Source organism: Urocitellus parryii, chromosome 2, assembly GCF_045843805.1.
Source record: "Urocitellus parryii isolate mUroPar1 chromosome 2, mUroPar1.hap1, whole genome shotgun sequence".
In the NCBI taxonomy this organism is placed as follows: Eukaryota; Metazoa; Chordata; class Mammalia; order Rodentia; family Sciuridae; genus Urocitellus; species Urocitellus parryii.
Genome location: NC_135532.1, coordinates 184303758 through 184322122, shown reverse-complemented (window position 1 = coordinate 184322122; position 18365 = coordinate 184303758). Strand labels below are relative to the sequence as shown.

At 37.0% G+C, this 18365-nt stretch overlaps 1 protein-coding gene across 5 annotated transcripts in view; it reads left to right on the top strand.

The window, feature by feature from the left end:
* Positions 1 to 942: 942 nt before the first annotated feature.
* The window catches only part of Senp2 (SUMO specific peptidase 2), a 38683-nt gene continuing 21260 nt past the window's right edge, over positions 943 to 18365 (top strand). For all 5 annotated transcript variants that reach the window (XR_003300830.2, XM_026389367.2, XM_026389368.2 and 2 more), the window contains exons 1-8: positions 943 to 1156; positions 3318 to 3373; positions 6953 to 7086; positions 7614 to 7680; positions 9516 to 9606; positions 13759 to 13927; positions 15725 to 15828; positions 17846 to 17940. Coding sequence is in view for 4 of the 5 variants with exons in the window: in XM_026389367.2 (XP_026245152.2) it covers positions 1056 to 1156; positions 3318 to 3373; positions 6953 to 7086; positions 7614 to 7680; positions 9516 to 9606; positions 13759 to 13927; positions 15725 to 15828; positions 17846 to 17940 (817 nt within the window). In the remaining variant the exon portion in view is untranslated. The remainder of the gene's footprint in view (positions 1157 to 3317; positions 3374 to 6952; positions 7087 to 7613; positions 7681 to 9515; positions 9607 to 13758; positions 13928 to 15724; positions 15829 to 17845; positions 17941 to 18365) is intronic.

Here is an 18365-nt window from a genome sequence, read left to right as displayed (position 1 = left end):
GGCCTCCTTGGAATCTTCCTGCCTTAGCCACCAGAGTGGTAGTTAGGATTACAAGACAGCTCTACCACGCACAGTTTGACCTCTAGATTCTACAGGAAGGGTATTAAGAATTACTCCCTCTCAGATCAGAGGAGGAGACAAGTGTATTATAAAGCCACAGGTATCTTTTCATCCTCGTTACTGTGAAGCCATCCTCAGGAGTTCTGCCCTTTCCCTCTCTCCCCTAGCATGTGGTTTTCGTTCCTCCTTTATCATAGCAGTCAGTTATATTGTAATTTGTAATTATCTATGTACAATCCTCTTCCAGGTAGTGTGAATTCAAGGGTGTGAAACTGGTGCTAGTAGTCAGACCCCGGCTCAAATTTCAACATTGCTTCTACTAGCTTTGTGTTTTGAGGAATGTTATTTAATTTCTTTATGCCTCGTTTTCCTTATTTATGAACTGGGCGTAAGACTTCCTATCGCATTCGGTTCCTAGGAGGTATGGTGACAATGCACGTAAAATATGAGGCACAGGTATATGCAAAATAAAGGGCCCCTAATACGGTAAACATTTGTTAATTGCTCTGATCTATTTTTATTGAGCAACAATCATTTGCTGGGTTCCAACTGCGCTCACGACTTCAGAATGCTTCTTCCTCCAGAGCCTAGCAGAGACACTTCCATTCCGTGGGCCTTGTCTCCCGGGCGGATTTGGATTGGCTCCGCCAAAGAGAAAGTCCCGCCCACCGCTCTTCCCGTCTGGTCAGCGATTGGACCCTGCCGTCTAGCAGGCTTTCTTGTTGCTAGGCTCGAGGATAAAAGGCGGTGCTAGGTTGCGCGTGCGTAGATTGAGGATGAGGCTTTCCGGTAGGGCGGGAGGAGGTGACGTCGGGAGCGGTGGCGGGTGGGGGCTTTCCCTAGCCCAGAGAACGTTGTATCTATGGGCCCACGGATCGCGTCACAAGCCAGCGACTGATCCTTGGTGGTGGTGGTGGCCAAGGCGGCAGCGGCGGCGACAGCTCTGGGGTTTGCGTCTCGGGGTGTGTCGGCCGCCGCTGCTGCTCCGGCCTGGTATGTACAGATGGCTGGTTAGGATTCTCGGCACCATTTTCCGCTTCTGCGACCGGTCGGTGCCCCCTGCCAGGGCTCTCCTGAAGAGGCGGCGCTCGAGCAGGTGAGAAGAGGAGGCTGAGTGCCGGCCTAGCTGTTCGCCCTCCTCCACCGCGGCTCCTCGGTCAGGAGAGCGTTCATCCAGCTCCGCAGGCCCTGTTCCCCCTAAACCGGCCGCTCGGCTGAAGCCCAGGAGCTGCGGGTCGCTGGTATCCTGGTGACGTAGTCGCTCCCGCCAAGGTGTTGGGAACGCGGCTCTTGATGGAAGGAAGGAGCTTGTTTGTCTTTGGAGTGGTCGTCGGTCATAGGATCTTTAATATTCTTGTCAGAGTCCAAGCTGGTTACTGACAACAAATGAGGCTTTCTCGTATTTTACTGCTCTTAAGCTAAAAACTAAAAATTAAAGAACTACTGCCTTTATTGTGGCCCTCTGTTTACAAGCACACTCCGAAGTGTCATCTGCGGGCAGTTAGCACAGTTAAGGGAAGTGAGATTGGTAACTTGCCCCAACTCGTTTGACTGCAAGTACTGTTCGCTTAGCACCAAGAAACAGCAGCTGTCTTGTTCTAAAACAGCTGTCGACAGTGTGTGTGTGTGTGTGTGTGTGTGTGTGTGTGTGTTGGGGCCTGAAGGAGAAGGGTGTTTATAAAAATGCAGTTAAATGTAACTAACTAATTCCTTTAGAATTAGTGTATGAAGGGGGAAAAAAAGTACCTGCCTCCTTTTAAATAAAATCACTAGTGTGAATTCTCATAAAAGAGAAACTACAGATCGTTCTTGCTCATTATCTTCTCCCTTGCTTCTCATTTTATAATATCTTTTTGCTTGCCGAAGAATTATGCCTTACCTAAGAATTAATCTAGAAAATGAAACATTCTGTATACCTCCTAATTTTGGATGATCAAGTGTCAATTACTTCCTTCCCCCACTCCTTTTTCTTCCTGTGCTAGGGGTTGAATTGAAGCCAGGGGCGGTTTACTAGCCTTTTTAAAATTTTTATTCTGAGACAGGTTTTGCTAAGTTCTGGAGGCTGGCTTCAAACTTGAGATCGTCCTGCCTCAGCCTCTTGAGTAGCTGGGATTATAGGCGAGCACCATAATGCCTGGCCTAGAGTGTATTCCACTGAGTTATACCCCAACCCTTTTTATGTTTTGAGCCAAAGTCTCCCTAAATTGCTGAGGCTGGCCTCCAATTTGAGATCCTCCTGTTTCATCCTCCCAGGTAATAGGGCTTATAGCATGTGCACCACCATGCTCAGCCTAATTTCATGTTTTAATTAAGTCTCAAAGACAAGAGAGGTAGACAAAGGGTTGGTTTGAGGGTAGCTTAAGGGAGCAAAATGATTAATACATAAGTCTGGAATGCAGGTCATTGATAAAATTGGATATGGTTTCAACTCATTCTTCCTTTCTGCCTGATTAAGGTGAAGGATTCAGAAAGATAATTAATATATTAACCTTTAATATTTTTGATATATAGGGCCAGAAACTTCCCTGAATTTCGAAATTATTATTACCACTGTAATATAATTCCCATTATAAAAATGCAGTTAAATGTAACACCTTTTTCTACTAAGAGCTGCCCCCCCCCCCCGCAGTATTGGGATTGTGCCCAGAGGTGCAGCTACCACTGTGCTATGTCTCCAGCTCTTTTAAATTTTATTTATTTAGACAGGTTCTCACTAAAGCTGGCCTAGAACTTACGATCTTCCTGTCTTAGCCTCCCAAGTAGCCGGACTCATAGGCTTGTACCCCCATACCTGGCTAGGAATTATCTTTTAAGGCTGCTTATGTTGTCACTGAAATAAGAGATGGCTTTTTTCAGGTGGGTCATCTTTCAAAAGGAAATTATTTATTGTTTGAATTTTAGCCAGATTACTCATTATTATGTGATAAAGAATTTGGGTCTCTCAAATAGTGGAAACTACAGTGTTAAACCCTCAAATGCTAGCAGCCTATTTTAAGATACTATCTTTTAAAACATTAGTTGGATCTCATTATATGACAAAGTGAATGAAAGAGGGATGTTTGATATGATAAGAACAGTAATATTTTTTGTTTTGGTGTTGAGTTTTGATCCAGGGCCTTGTGCATGCTAAACACAGCTTTAGTCCTGAGTTATATCCCAGTCTTGACTAGTTAAGTTTATTTATAGATTTGGATTTATTTAGTTTATTTATAGAAATGGATTATATATATATATTTTTTTTTTTTCTTTTTTTTCAGCACTCTGTTTTCTACAGTGGACTCTGATGAAATACCTGCTAAAAGACCAAGATTAGGTACTAAACATAATTTTTCAAAATTATTTTTAATGGGAAAACATTCATGGAACAAAATTCAAAAGATAAAAAGTGTATTCAGTGAAAAGTTTTTTTTTTTCTGTCCCTTTTCTATTCAGTTATTTTCAGAGGTAACCACTGTTACTAGGAACTTGTATATCTTTCCAGATAAATAAATGAATTTATGGAATTTGCATTTTGAAGTTTTAAGTCCTTCTTTAAAAAAAAGCATTGCAAAAATGACTTCAAACTGTGATGAAGTTCAGATGATTAAATGAAGTGATCTAATTTGTTGTCACAAATCTTTTATTTTTATATATCTTCAGGTTTAGAAGAGAATAAAACTTGGTTAAAGGGAAAAGGCCTCAGTAGAATACTATATTCTACTCTTTCTCAACAGTAATGTGAATTTAGATCTATTCCAGATGTGATAGTTGTTTAGATATTTTGATTTTTTTTTTTTTTTTTTTTTTGGCTGTACAGGGGATCTCACACATGCTAGGCACTCTACCTCTGAGGTACATCTCCAGCCCTTAGGTTCTACAGAAAATGTGTTAGGTTCTACAGGAAATACAAAAATTTAGTAAAACAACTTCTCTATTTTTTTAAGGGCCTATGTGATTACATGGCAAGGGGTATAAAATAAAATACATAATTAATACTAATATCAATGAGGACATGGTAAATGACATAAGAAAGGCAGTTTCAAAATCGTATCCAATTTTCAACTGGTTGAGTCTCATAATTTTTGAGGAAGGATGTAGAATATAAGATGGATAGGTAGGATATCAAAAGAGATCAATAGGAAGGAAAAGCAACCTAGGCATGGGCAAATTGTGCAGATTTAGGCAATAGTTATTAAAGCTGGGGGGAAAAATGGACTGAAAACAAGTCAAATGACAGGAGATTTGTTTTTGGGAGGAGGGAGGATTACTAGGTATTGAACTCAGGGGCACTCAACCACTGAACCATATCCCCAGCCCTTTTTTTATATTTTATTTGGAGATAGGGTCTCACTGAGTTGCTTAGGGCCGTGCCATTGCTGAGGCTGGTTTTGAATTTGCAATCCTTCTGTGTCAACCTCCCAAGCCTCTGGGATTACAAGTGTGTGCCACTGCGCCCTGCAAATCACGAGATTTTTAATAAAGGAATTTTTACTGTATTCATTACATTATGTCCCAAAGCATGGGATAGATACCAATTTAGTTAATGATTTTAAAGAACATAACATTTGTAACATGTTACCTTTGAATCATGATTATATAATAAGAAAGTTATAGTCTTTATAAGTCATATGATGTTGGTTTTATATTTATAGTGGTAGTTTAAAATTATCATACGTACATTTACTTAAGCAAAAAAAGTGAGTCAACTTTAAAGAAAAGCATAAATAAATATTAGCTTGTATTTGAATGTAGTTTAAAAAAACCTTTGTTGGTGGTATTACAGAAGGTTCCTGAACTATTTGTGGTAATTACTTATTTTATGGCCTTCTATGTTAAGGATCACCCATTCTTGTCATTTTTATTAAATATGCATTAGGACTTTCTTTTTGTTTTTATACTGGGGATTCAGTCTAAGGGTGTTTACCACTAAGCTCCTACATCCCCAGTTCTTTTTAAATTTTATTTTGAGACAGGATCTCACTAAATTGCTCAGGCTGGTCTTGAACTTGTGATCCTTCTGCCTCAGTTTCCCACGTCACTGGGATTTCAGGTGTGGGCCACCATGCCTGGCTTGTACTATGATTTTTTGAGTGGCAGACTACTATAGAAGGGAATAAACCAAAGAGGAAGTTTCGGTGGGTAGCAGAGGCAGTACTTGTTAGGGAGTTATTAAAGGTCTATAAAATGCTAGAACTTCCTATGATTATGGTTCTTGAGCACTTGAAATGGCTAATTTGACTCAGAAACTGAATCCCCCCCCCCCCCAGTGCTGAGGATTGAATCCAGAGCCTTGCACTTACTAGGCACATGCTCTCTACCTATGAGCTATACCCCAGCCATTTTTAAACTTTATTTTGAGACAGAGTCTTGCTAGGTTACCTGGACTGGCCTTGAACTTATGATCCTCCTGCCTTAGCCTCCCAAGTAGCTGAAACTACATATGTGTGCTACCATATCTGGCTACTAACTGAATATTTAACTTTAATTAAATTACTAGGTAACCACATCTGCCTGCCTACCTGTTAGTATGTTGAACAATACAATTCTTGGTTGCTTTTGAGATGAAGCAAGAAACAAGGGTAAAAGAAAGGATCTCAGAATCACAGACACATGACTTTATAGTTAAAAGGGATTATAAGAGATAAATTTAGCCTAATCTCAGGAAAATATGGTAGTCTTATTCCCATGTTACAGTTGAGGCAGGACTGCCTTCATTCCTTTTTTAAAACCATCAGTACAATCTTTTGACTTAATCTCAGGTCATACCCCCAATTTCGGACAAAATGTGTACTTTTTAGTGACTACTATTTACTATGTTATTAAGGGGTACCTCTTGTTTTCTGGTATCTAGATGACAGTATGGGTTAAGCATCAATCCCTAACATGATTTTTCTCTTACTTATATTCATAGCAGAATAAAAATTGCACCCTTCAGCAATGTAGGAATAACCTGGAATTGTAAAATAAGAAAAAACTCATTTGCAAACTTTGATATTTTTAACTATTATCGTATAATAAATTACTTCAAGTTGGATTCTACTTTACCTGGCTATCACATCCTCCCATTTGCTTAGTTGTTCCCCTATCTTTCTGAAAATTATTTTATAGTTATATATTTTGGAGCTTTTATTGGTTAAAGCCACCATTGCGGGCTTTGAAGCAGAAACTGTTGCCTTAAGTACCCTTAATTAGGATATATAAAGAAAACTGTGGAAAACATACGTGTGTAGGAATTGAGAAAAAGGTAGTATTATAAAAGGAGGAAGTGGGAAAGTACTGAAATCTACCCCTCCTCCTTATTTATTTTCTTCTTAATTTTGTGGTCTTTATTTTTGGTGGCAGGAAGAGATAAAACAGATCTTTGAACACATCTAATCCAGCAGAGAGAGGGATGGCCTTATTTCACCATAGATGCTTAAGAGTTTCATATTTTATTCTTCACCTAGCCAAGATAGAATGAGGGCTTAGTAAGTAGTTGTTGAGAGCAAATGTTACCTGCCTGGGAAATAAAGACAAATCAGGGGAGAAATGAGACTGCTTCTTGTAGGATTCTGTCATAACTAGTGGCATATGATCCTTGTTTAATAGTGCTCTCACCTCTCTGGTAAAAATTCATTTTATGTATTCTGGAGAAGTCACTTTTAAAAGTTGCCATTTCAGCACATTTCTTTGTGAATCTGATTTGCTAAAATGATGGTTCCATGTTTTGCTAGCATCTTGGATATTTTGTTTAAAAATCACAATACTTGAATTCCAGTTATTCATTTAGAAAAAATATTTTTATATATACCTTTTTATTTTAGTGCTTGGAAGTTGGACTTTTAATAAAAATTGCGAGAGGTTCTTTCCAAGATATAACTTTTTTTCCTAGAAGTTTATTACTCTGTATTTAAAGTTTGTTGACATCTTCTAGATTGCTTTATTCACCAAGTGAAAAACAGTCTCTACAATGCTGCCAGCTTATTTGGATTCCCATTCCAGCTGACCACAAAGCCTATGGTGACTTCTGCTTGTAATGGAACACGGAATGTGGCCCCTTCAGAAGAGGTCAGTGGGGATACTGATCTTTTTTGTTCTGTTTTGTATTTTTGGTGCTGAGATTGAACCCATGTCCTTATCCATGCTAAGTATGTGCTCTACCACTGAATTACACCCATAGCCCCAACAGCTGCTGATCTTTGTATTTAATCAGTAAAGTTAAATTTTAGGAAAAAAATATTTTTTTTGCTTTTAGAATTAATGTAAATGACTTCTTCCCAGAAATGTTTGTGTCTTTATTAGCTGTGATAAAGATCAAGAAGTTTCTTGATAAAGATCAATAAATTAAAGATTAAAAATTTAATAATTTAAAAACATTTAAAAAGTATTAATAATATAATTGCTTTTGTGTGAAGAACCTGCTATTGTCATTTTTTACATCATTTTGTATATCTTGACAAATTAAACCTTTAATCTTGATGACATTGATTCTTTGAGCCAGCTAAGAAAATAATTACAAATAGTGTGATCTTTTCATATTAGAAACTTATTTGCAAAATTTAGATGCTACAGAGATGATTCTGTTTGGTTTTAAGGTATTTTCGAACTCTTCATCTTGTGAACTGACAGGTTCTGGATCCTGGAACACCATGCTGAAACTGGGTGAGGTGCTCAAAAATATTTTTGCTTCCCTGTACTTCCTTCTGCCCATTTTTCCCTAAGTTTTGAGAATATGAAAGGAAAACACTGATTTGGATTGGGATGAGAATAAAGACATATTCTCTCTACCATTCTAAAAAGCAAATACAGGTTGAGTAAGTATTTTTTATGTGGAATACTTGGGACCAGACATTTATCAGGTTTTGGAGTTTTTCAGATTTTAAAGTATTTGCATGGACTTAACCAGTTGAGCATCCCTGAGCCAAAAATCCAAAATCTGAAGCTATAAATTTTTTGAGCATCAGCATTCAGGTTTTTGGATAAGGAATGTTCTACCTGTAGCTTTCCTTTGGAATTGTTGTTGAAATTACTGTTGTGTTTTCTACTTATATTATCAGTCTCCTTAATGTGACTTAGATTAAGAGTTGTTTGTTAGAATAAAAATTTCCTGGGGCTGGGGTTGTGGCTCAGTGGTAGAGCGCATGCCTAGCATGCATGAGGCACTGGGCTCTATCCCCAGCACCACATTCAAAAAACCAAAAAACCGGGGCTGGGGATGTGGCTCAAGTGGTAGCGCGCTCGCCTGGCATGCGTGCGGCCCGGGTTCGATCCTCAGCACCACATACAAACAAAGAAGTTGTGTCCGCTGAGAACTAAAAAATAAATATTAAAAATTCTCTCTCTCTCTCTCTCCCCCTCTCCCTCTCTCTCACTCTCTCTAAAAAAAAAAAAAAAAACCAAAAAACCCCCCAAAAACTAAATAAGCAAAATAAAGGTGTTGAGTCCATCTACAACTAAAAATAATAATACATATGTGGGTATATATATAAGTGTGTGTGTGTGTGTGTATTTAATAAAAAATTCCTGAGAGCTTACTCTTTGCCAAGCACTGTGCTAAGTTATTATCACAAATAATAGAATAATAAAACCTTGTTCTTGCCATTGAGAAATTCATCATCTATTTGGAGAGCAATTTGAAGTTTTATGGATTGGAGGCTTTCATATCATCATTAAACCCTAAAAATATAATTATAGTTATTTCCATACTATGCAAAACAATATGATGGGGAATAGTGGGAGGAATCCATAGTTCTAAGAAATAGTTGTGATGTCTGCTATGTTGGTAGAGTTGTGAAGTTTGAGAACAGTGGAAGGAAGTTAGGGAAAATGAGCAGTAGAGAAGCTGTGTGTTCAAAAGTCAAAAGTGGAAGAAGCTAAGGAAATGATGAATACATTAGAGTTACGTGGCTCAAAATTTTATGGTAAAGTGCCTTTGGTGGCAAAGAAGAGCAAAGGTAAATGGATACTGCTGTGGCAGCCGAGAATCTAGTTCTAGAGGACTTGGAACAAAGATGTTTCTTTTCTTTCTTTCTCCCCCCCTTTTTTTCGTTTTTTGAGGTGCTAGAGAGTGAATTTAGGGCCTCAGGTATGCTAGGCAAGCAGTCTACCACTGAACTACATCTCTAGCCCAAGTTGTTAATTCTTTGAAGTCATATATATCATTTTAAAAAGTTAATTTAAATTCAATTTAATCTGTTCATAATGTTTGAGTATTAAATAATTTGTTATTATTTCTTTTGTGATGCTGGGGGACCAAATCTAAGGCCACATGCACTGCTAGCCAAAGTGCTCTGCCATTGAGCTTCATCCCCAGCCTCTCCTATTACTTTGCTTTAACATTTTACAATGTTTATTCTGGTTTTCTGTGCCGTCTATTAATAGAATTTGAAAAAACAAGTTATTCAGTTAAATGTAAATTGCTCACAAATTCCTGTCATAGTTCAATGTGTTCACAAGTTTTCTTTTTCTTTCATAATACAAATACATTCTTCAAATAGGTAATAAATCTCCTAATGGAATAAGTGACTATCCAAAGATCAGAGTGACAGTAACCCGAGATCAACCACGTAGAGTCCTGCCTTCCTTTGGGTAAGTGTTAAATTCTGCCTTTCTGTGGGGGGAGACCTAGCAATTATTAAGTCTTTTCTTTTACTACGCATTTTCACTCTTATACTATGGGACATAGCTAAGGAAGTACTCTTAGGTTAGTAAGTTGCTGAATATTATATAGCTAATTAAGAGACTTGAACTGAGTTTGAGTTATATATGCCCATATCGTGATCTGATCTGATTTTTAGAGAGAGAGAGAGTGTGTGTGTGTGTGTGTGTGTGTGTGTGTGTGTGTGTGTGTGTGTGGCGGGGTCGGGTCAGAGGGTATACTGGGGACTTACACCACAGGTTAGATAAGTGTCTATCGCTGAGACATATTACAGCCCTTCTTATTTATTTTTATTTTTTATTTTTATTTTTATTTATCTATCTATCTATCTATTTATTTATTTTAGGGATCGATGGGGGGCTTTCCCATTTTTACCCAGCCCTTTTATTTTTTATTTTGAGACAGATACTCACTAAGTTACTTAGGACCTTGCTGAATTGCTGGGGCTAGTATTGAACCTACAATCCTCCTGCCTCAGCCTCCTGAGTCACTGGAATTTCAGGTGTACTCCACTATACCTGGCTTTTATTTTTTATTTTGAGAAAGGGTCTCTCTTAAGTTGCCCAGGATGTCCTTGAATTTACTGATCTCCTTCTTCAGCCACCCAAGAGGCTGGATTAACAGACATATGCCACCAAGCTTGACTTCACTTTCTCTCTCTTTTTTTTTTTTTTTTTACTTTTTTCTTGGTGAGGGGGGGATCTGGGATTGAACACAGGGACACTTAACCACTGAGCCACATCCTCAGCCCTTTTTAATTTTTTATTTGGAGACAGCATCTTGCTAAGTTGCTTAGAGCCTCAAGTTGCTGAGGCTGGCTTTGAACTCATGATCCAACTCATGATCCAGCCTCCTTAGCTGCTGGGATTACAGGCATGCACCACTGTACTTGGCTATTTTCTCTTTTCAAAACCATTTTTTACTGATTTTTTTCTAAGCTGTCACAGATTTTAAGTTGAAAGAGTCCTCCTCTTCCTACCCATTTCAAGTTTGTTTCCTTTGCCAGATATCTTGTTCTTATTATAAAGATGCAAAATATCTTATCTCAATATTGTTTTGAAATTTCTTGTGCCTGCTTTATCTGTTTCCTTTGAGTGGTCTTTTTGGTTTATTTTGACCTTACCTTTGAAGTTAAGAAGAGTCTTTATTCAAATACCTGATAATCCTTGACTGTCCACTTATTTAAGAGTGAGACACTAACTAAAACCTGTGGCCCTCTGGGGTTGGATGAATGACTAGGGCTAGGAGGAAAATACACAGTGAGACTGGATTATCTTGTGCCAGAAAGAAAGGAGGGCTCAAAGACTGTTGAAATGCCAACCAAAGAGGAAACTTCACTGGCCAAACTGGGGACAGTTTAAGTATCAAAATGAATGAAGACAGGAATATAGATATAAGTAAGTAAATCTATATTATGTAGAGAGGATCATCTTTGTAATAGAATGCCTACTATAAGCACAGAAAGAATGATAAAATTAGAGAATTCACCATTTTGTGATTATCAGTAATAATTGATGTGAATGGGAATCTCAAGCTAAAACTAGTTAGTAAAAGTTTGATGAGGTATGGGATATTTATATAAACTCAAAATATCTCACAACAGATTATTTACTAATTTTAAAGGGAAAAATATTAGAGAAACCTGTCTGACACATCCTTAACAAAAAGGATCAAAGTTAAATCACCAAAAGTGAGACCAACTGACATGGCCCCCAGATATACTGCAGTGAGAAAGCCATCATTTAATGTATTATTTCTGCAAAAACCAATAATTTGAATCTACCTGTGAGAAAATGAGTCAGACTGAAATTAAAGTTCATTCTATCAATAATAGATCTGTATACTCTATTAAAAAGATGAAGACTTTTCAGATTAGTGGAGAACAAAGATGTATGACAACAAAATGCAACACAAGATCTTGAATTAGATCCTAGAATTCTGTGAAGGATATATATTTTTTAAAATTTTTGTTTTGTAGCTGTAAATAGAAAGAATTCCTTTATTTTATTTGTTAATTTTTATGTGGTGCTGAGGAAGGATCGAACCCAGTGCCCCAGGCATGCTAGGCAAGCGCTTTGCCACTGAACTACAGCCCCAGCCCTGTGATGGGTATTTTTAATAGCTTCAGAGAAATTTAAATTTGATGATTGTATTATTAGGTAAGAGATGTTCTTGTTCTTGGGCGATAAATATTTAAAAGTGAATTTATTTCTCTAAGCATTTTAATGTTATCAGTTTCCTTACAAACACTGCTTTAGCTGCATCTCCCAAATTTTGAAATGTAGGTTTTCATTTTTATTTGATTTAAAATATTTTCTAATCTGTTTTATTTAGAAGTATGTTGTTTAATTTCCAAATATTTGGGACACTTCAGATATTGTCATGTTACTGATTTCTAGTTTAATTCTTTTATTGTCAGAGACTATTTTTGTATAATTTTAGTTCTTTTAAATTTGGTGTTTGTGTTTTTGGTGTAGAATAAGGTCTATTTGGATGATATTCCTTGTACACTTGAAAAGAATGTATTATATTCTGCTCTTGTTGGATAGGGTGTTCTGTAAATGTCAATTAGGTCAAGTCAACTGATAGGATTTATAGACTTTACTGATTTTTTTTATTTGCTTTAATTAGTTACACATGACAGTATAATGATCTTGACATATCATACATTTGACTTTACTGATTTTTCTACTTTACTGATTGATGAGTGAAGAGTGACTCTTTAAGTTTTCTATTGTAATTTGTATTTTTCTATTTTTCCTTCCATGTATGTCAATTTTTGTTCCATGTATTTTGAAACTCTATTAGGTAAATAACCTTGCCCCTGAATCCAAAGTTCTTGAGTTGTTTCTTAAGTATGAGAACTTTGATTTACATAAACAGGTTATGAAATCAGAAAATTTAACATTGCTATAATTTTATCATATGATCTATAGCTTTTTTTTCCCTACCTGAACCGAGATCCAGTGCTAGATTATGTATTGCATTTGTTTTTCATGTCTCTTTGATGTACTTTAATTTGGAACACCTCCTTTTAGAGTGTCTTTGTCTTTAGTGGCATTTTAATTTTAATTTTAAAGTACTGGGAATTGAACTCAGGGGTGGTTTATACCACTGAGCTACATCCCTGGTTCTTTTTTTTTTTTTTTTAAACAGGTTTCAATAAATTGCTGAGGGTCTTGCAATCCTCCTGCCTCAGCCTCTTCAGTTGCTTGGATTATAAGCATGTGCCATTGCGTCTACCTAGTGTTTTAATTTTGTCTGATGTTTACTCAAGATTTACTTCAGATTGTGTAGTGTTTTTGTAGTAGTGTTATATAAGTGACATTGTATTCTTTTCAAAATGGGGGGCAAGTTAAATCAGTTTCATTATTGGTAATGGTAGGAGAAGCAGATAACTTTTACTAGCACAATGACTCAAGAAGTTTTCCATGCCTTCAATTTCTTTAGCATTTATTAATTTACTTTTTTTTTTTTTTTTGAGAAAGGGTCTTGCTATGTTGCCTGGGTTGGCCTTGGACTCCTGGGCTGAAGTAGTCCTCCTCCCTTAGCCTCCCAAGTGACTGGGACTCTAGGTGCACAGCATCTGTGCCTAGCCTAATATTTATTAATTTATCATTCAGATTATTTGAGTGGCTCTTGGCTTAGATCCTGTACTTGGATATAATGATAAAAGGATATAATCTCTCCGTAGGCTTTATGACATAGTGTGGTTAAGACGTAATGTGGTATGGAGACATTAAATAGTCAAACCAATAATTAATTTTTGTGGTGCCCAGTGACTAAAGGAAAAGTATAATATGGGTGTTATGGGGTTGCATGCAGTAGGACCTAAACCTGGGTTTGGGGTTGGATGATTGGTCATGAGGAAGAAAGCTTTCATGTGACAGCCCTTGTGACTGGAAATACACATTCTCTAGTGGAATGCTCGGGTAACTGTATCTAGATAGATCTAACTTTTACAAATGGTAATTTTCTGTCAAGTAGCAAGCTTAAGCATAATCACAGGCTGGTATAGGAGCTTGAGTTCTACCACTCTAGGCAGTTTTGTGATACATTCTTTTTCTTCTTTTCTCTGCCAGCTTTACTCTAAACTCAGAAGGCTATAATAGAAGACCAGGCGGCCGTCGCCATAGCAAGACCAATCCAGAGAGTTCCTTATTGTGGAAACCTCAGGAACAGGCTGTAACAGAAATGATTTCTGAAGAGGGTGGCAAGGGTCTGAGACGTCCCCATTGTACCGTGGAGGAGGTAAGCCCTTTTAGCCTGGATTCTTTTAAAAATAAATAAATAAATAATATTTTGGGTGATGAATGATATGTGTACTATGGTGCAGAATACTAAAGGTACGAAAGTGGGTACAATGGCTATACATTTCCCAGCATGCCTTCCATACCTGGCTTCTACCACCCTGTTTAACTCTTAGCAAGCAATGACTGTTACTGTATACGTTCTTCTAGAGATAATTTGGAGTAAATAATTGAGTCAATTTTCAGATATAGTTTTTTCCCTACAAAGAAGGAAAAGGAATCATATTAGGAAGAGATAAAATCATAGATTTTTTTTGAGTGCCTGAATTATTCTGTTTCTTTTATTTGCTGAGAACTGAGACTTAGTAAGAGAGTAAATGGTGTGCTTCTCAGCTTTTTCCTTCCTCTTTCAGAGCATTTAGCATGATGAAGAGACATTTTTCTCTTCATTTCTCTCTTGAGGTCTTTACTGGGTGTAGGAAAATTTAGAATTATTTCTGTATTTGGCATTCCAGGACCATTAGCTATTTCAATTTGCTAGATAGTTTTCTGAGTGAATTGTTTAGTTCATCAAAAGGGATTTATTTGGGTCTGAGATATTATGATATGATAGTTGTGAGATATTCAAACTTGAGTAAAATGTGGTCTTTGCCCTCTAGGAGTTTTTAGATAAATTGTATTTCAGCAAACTTTTAGGCAGAGAGAAGAGTGGACCACAGTCTCTGAGGGAACTTTAAGAAGAAATGTTAAAGACTTCAGTCTCTTAGAGAAACTAGAGAGAGAATTAATAAGTAAATGTCTGTGGGATAGACAGAGAAGATATATTCTAGAAATAGTGATAGGTAACATTAACAAGGACTTTTTTTTTTAATTGATTAAGTGTTATATAACATAGAGGGAAGAGCCTAAGTCCCAGATTTCAGTCTTGGATAAATTCGTGTCACTGACCAAGATACCCTATGTGTTTAGGGGGAAGATGATGACTTCAGTTTTGGACATTGTTTAAAGTGCCTGTGCAACATGCAAGAAGACCTCTCCTGTAGACACTTGGATATAGGTGATGGGAGTTTTGAGAAGAAGGCAGGGTTAGAGACACATTTTTGAATTTTCTGCAATTGATGTTTTTTCAAATCAGGGGAGCTGATGAGATTATTCAAAGAAAGAACGTAGCGTGAGAAACAATATGGGCAAAACCATCGGCATTTATGGCAGGCAGAAAAGGAATAACCTTCAGAGGAAACTGAAAAGAAAAGAAGAATCAGAGGAGTTTATTGTCTAGGAAGGCAAGGCGAGGTCAGCTGGTGGTGAAATGCTGAAGGGAGATCTTTATAATATAAAGGCTGAAAAAATACATTGGATGTGGCCAGTAAAAGGCCATTTGTGATTTTACAGAAACCAGTTCCATTTTGGAAGCTACAGATTCTGATTTTGCAAGTGAATTATTTCTGCTAATCTTTTTTTTCAGTTAACCCAATTTTGTTCAATCTAATTCATTCAAAAACTCAGATGCCATTAAGATTTAGCAAATGGCTAAATGAGTGAAATGAGATGGAGAGCAAATGGCCCATCTAAAGGGAATAGTGCTATATAGCTCTAGGCTGATGATCTAATTTTTCAAAAGAGGCCGGGTTTTTGGACTTTTTGAAAAATTAATAAAGTTTATGGCTAATTCAAGAAACTTTAAAAACATTGTGATGGCAAATAAAATGCATCCTTAGGGCTGCATTTGACCTCTGATTATGATTTGCTTTTACGTTTAATGTGTTAGTATTTATCTACCCTGCTTTTGTTTATTCAGGGTGTTCAAAAAGAGGAAAGAGAGAAGTACCGAAGATTATTGGAGCGACTTAAAGAAGGTGGTCATGGAAACTCTATCTCACCTGTGATTTCACATCATCACAGGTAAAAATTAAAAGACAAATGCTTTCTTTGTTAGACATTTTTTTTCTTTGTTTTTGGAGAGAGATTGATGGGACAGGTTCCTCCTCAGAACAAAAAAAGTTTAACACTGCAATTTGCCTGGACATTATATCTAATAAGGCATTATATAGAACAGTGTTTTTTGAGTCTTCTGTTAGCTGTAGAATCTTTTGTCCAAGTGAACTCTTACTTGAACTTCTAATCTAGAAAAGTGGATTACTGGTTGAAGTCAGTTTCCAAGGGCAGTTTTCCAGCCTTCCCAACACATACATTTTTTCCATAATCTCTCTCTCTTTCTGCCTTTTTTTTCCCCTGCTTCTTCTCTTCTGCTCACCCATTTCTATTTTCTTCTTCCTTTTTCTCTCCTTCACTTCCTCAAGTCTTGTTTTTTTCTTTCCTTCTGCCCCGAGCCTTACCCCCTTCTGCAAGACACACATACATACTCCCTGAAGCATCTCATGGATTGTATTTTAGCATTCTTGGAAACCCTCTACTTTAGAGATAAGATTAAAGTCACCAAAGTCATAAGGATTTTCCTTATAAGATTGCTTGTTAATTAAATAAACTAGAGTGGCAGAAGGAGATGTCTGGCTTGTGATAAGAGGACAAAAATGTGTGAGCTCAGGATTGAGATTCACTTGGTAAATCTAACAGGTTGTATGAAAACACAGATTCCACAAATTACATGTGGCAGCAAATTGAAGGAGAAAGAGTCATAGGACTAATTAGCTTGTTAAAGCCAGAAATAGGGGCTGGGGATGTGGCTCAAGCGGTAGCGCGCTTGCCTGGCATGCGTGTGGCCCGGGTTCGATCCTCAGCACCACATACCAACAAAGATGTTGTGTCCGCCGAGAACTAAAAAATAAATATTAAAAAAAAAAAATAAAGCCAGAAATAATAAATTCATTAAGAATTTTAACTTTGATTGTGAACATGTTTTGTTTTCTTGTGTTTTAATTCTCTTAAGAATGTTAGTATGTTCTCCGTTTTGACTAGCCACTGAAAAAAAACAGCAATAGGCTTGATAACAACTACTGGCTTTGTCATTTTGGCAAAATTCTCAAAACTGTTTTGTTTTTTTAGGTTCCTGCTTTTAATGTATTGCTTTAGAGTTTTTTGTTTTGTTTTGTTTTAATATATAGTTGAAATTGTTTCATCTTTTATTTATTTATTATTTATTTTGTGGTTCTGGGAATTGAACCTGAAGCCTCATGCATGCTGTGCTCTACCACCATGCTATAGCCTCCAGCCCTTTTTTATCTTTTAATCTGAGTAAGCAGATAGAATTTTCTTTTAGTCAAGGTGGCACTAGGAATAGAGAACATCTAGGTTTTTTTTTTTGTGTGTGTGTGTGTGTGTGTTGGTATTGAATCCAGGGGTAATACCTACCATTGACAACCCCCAATCTTTTTTTTTTTTTTTTCTTTTTTGGTACTAAGGATTGAACTCAGGGGCAGTCAACCACTGAGCCACATCCTCAGCTTTATTTTGTATTTTATTTAGAGACAGAGTTTCACTGAGTTGCTTGGTGCCTCGATTTTGCTGAGGGCTGGCTTTGAACTCGAAACCCTCCTGCCTCAGCCTCCCAAGCTGCTAGGATTACAGGTGTGCACCACTGCACCTGGCAATCCCCAACCCTTTTTATTTTTTTCTTTTGAAACAGAATCTTACTGAATTGCTAAAGCTGGCCTGGAACTTTCAATCTTTCTACTTTAGCCTTCAAAGTGGCTGGGATTATAAGGTGTGCACCAGTGTGCCCAGCAGAGAACATCTAGTCTACAAATACAGAAAATGGAGGTTAGAGAGTTTGGCTGAAACACTGGAATCAAGATTAGATTGCTTTTATCCAAGTCCCAGATGCTACTGTGTTGCTGCATCTTTGTTGTTGTGAGATGTTAAAAGGTAGTCCCTTTGGAGAATCTTGTCAGACAGAGGTAATGAATATTTAAGGTAGCCTTTCCTTTTGTATCTGATCTTCCTTGCTTTTTGTGTTTTTAAGTTCTCAAAGAAGTCAGATGGACACATTAAAGACCAAAGCCTGGGGGGAGGAGCAGAATCACGGAGTCAGAGCAACTCAGTTTTTTCCAAAACAATGTGAGTTCCCAGATCTAGCTCTGTCTTAATGTATGGACCTTAGTTCATGTTAGAGTGTGCCTATGAGGTTGAAAATTGGCATACAAGTGGCAGATGATGTCCCAAGCCTTTAAATATTGTTAAACCTCAAGACATTGACTGATACTTATTAGTACCAGGAGTTTCATTTTTTAAAAAGCTGTTTCAAGATGAATTTGATTCATAGAATACGAGGCTTTTTTATGAATATATTTTATGAATATAAAATTAATTTACTTATACTCTTTATGTTAACTGCCTATATTTCACATCAACTGTCTACTGAATGATACTAAATTATAATTTATCAAATGAACTATTATCAGTCAGCCTATGCTAAAGATTAGTTTGATGCAATTTTAGACTACTTAGTTTGTGAGGAGGCTGGTATCTTTAGAGTTCACTTC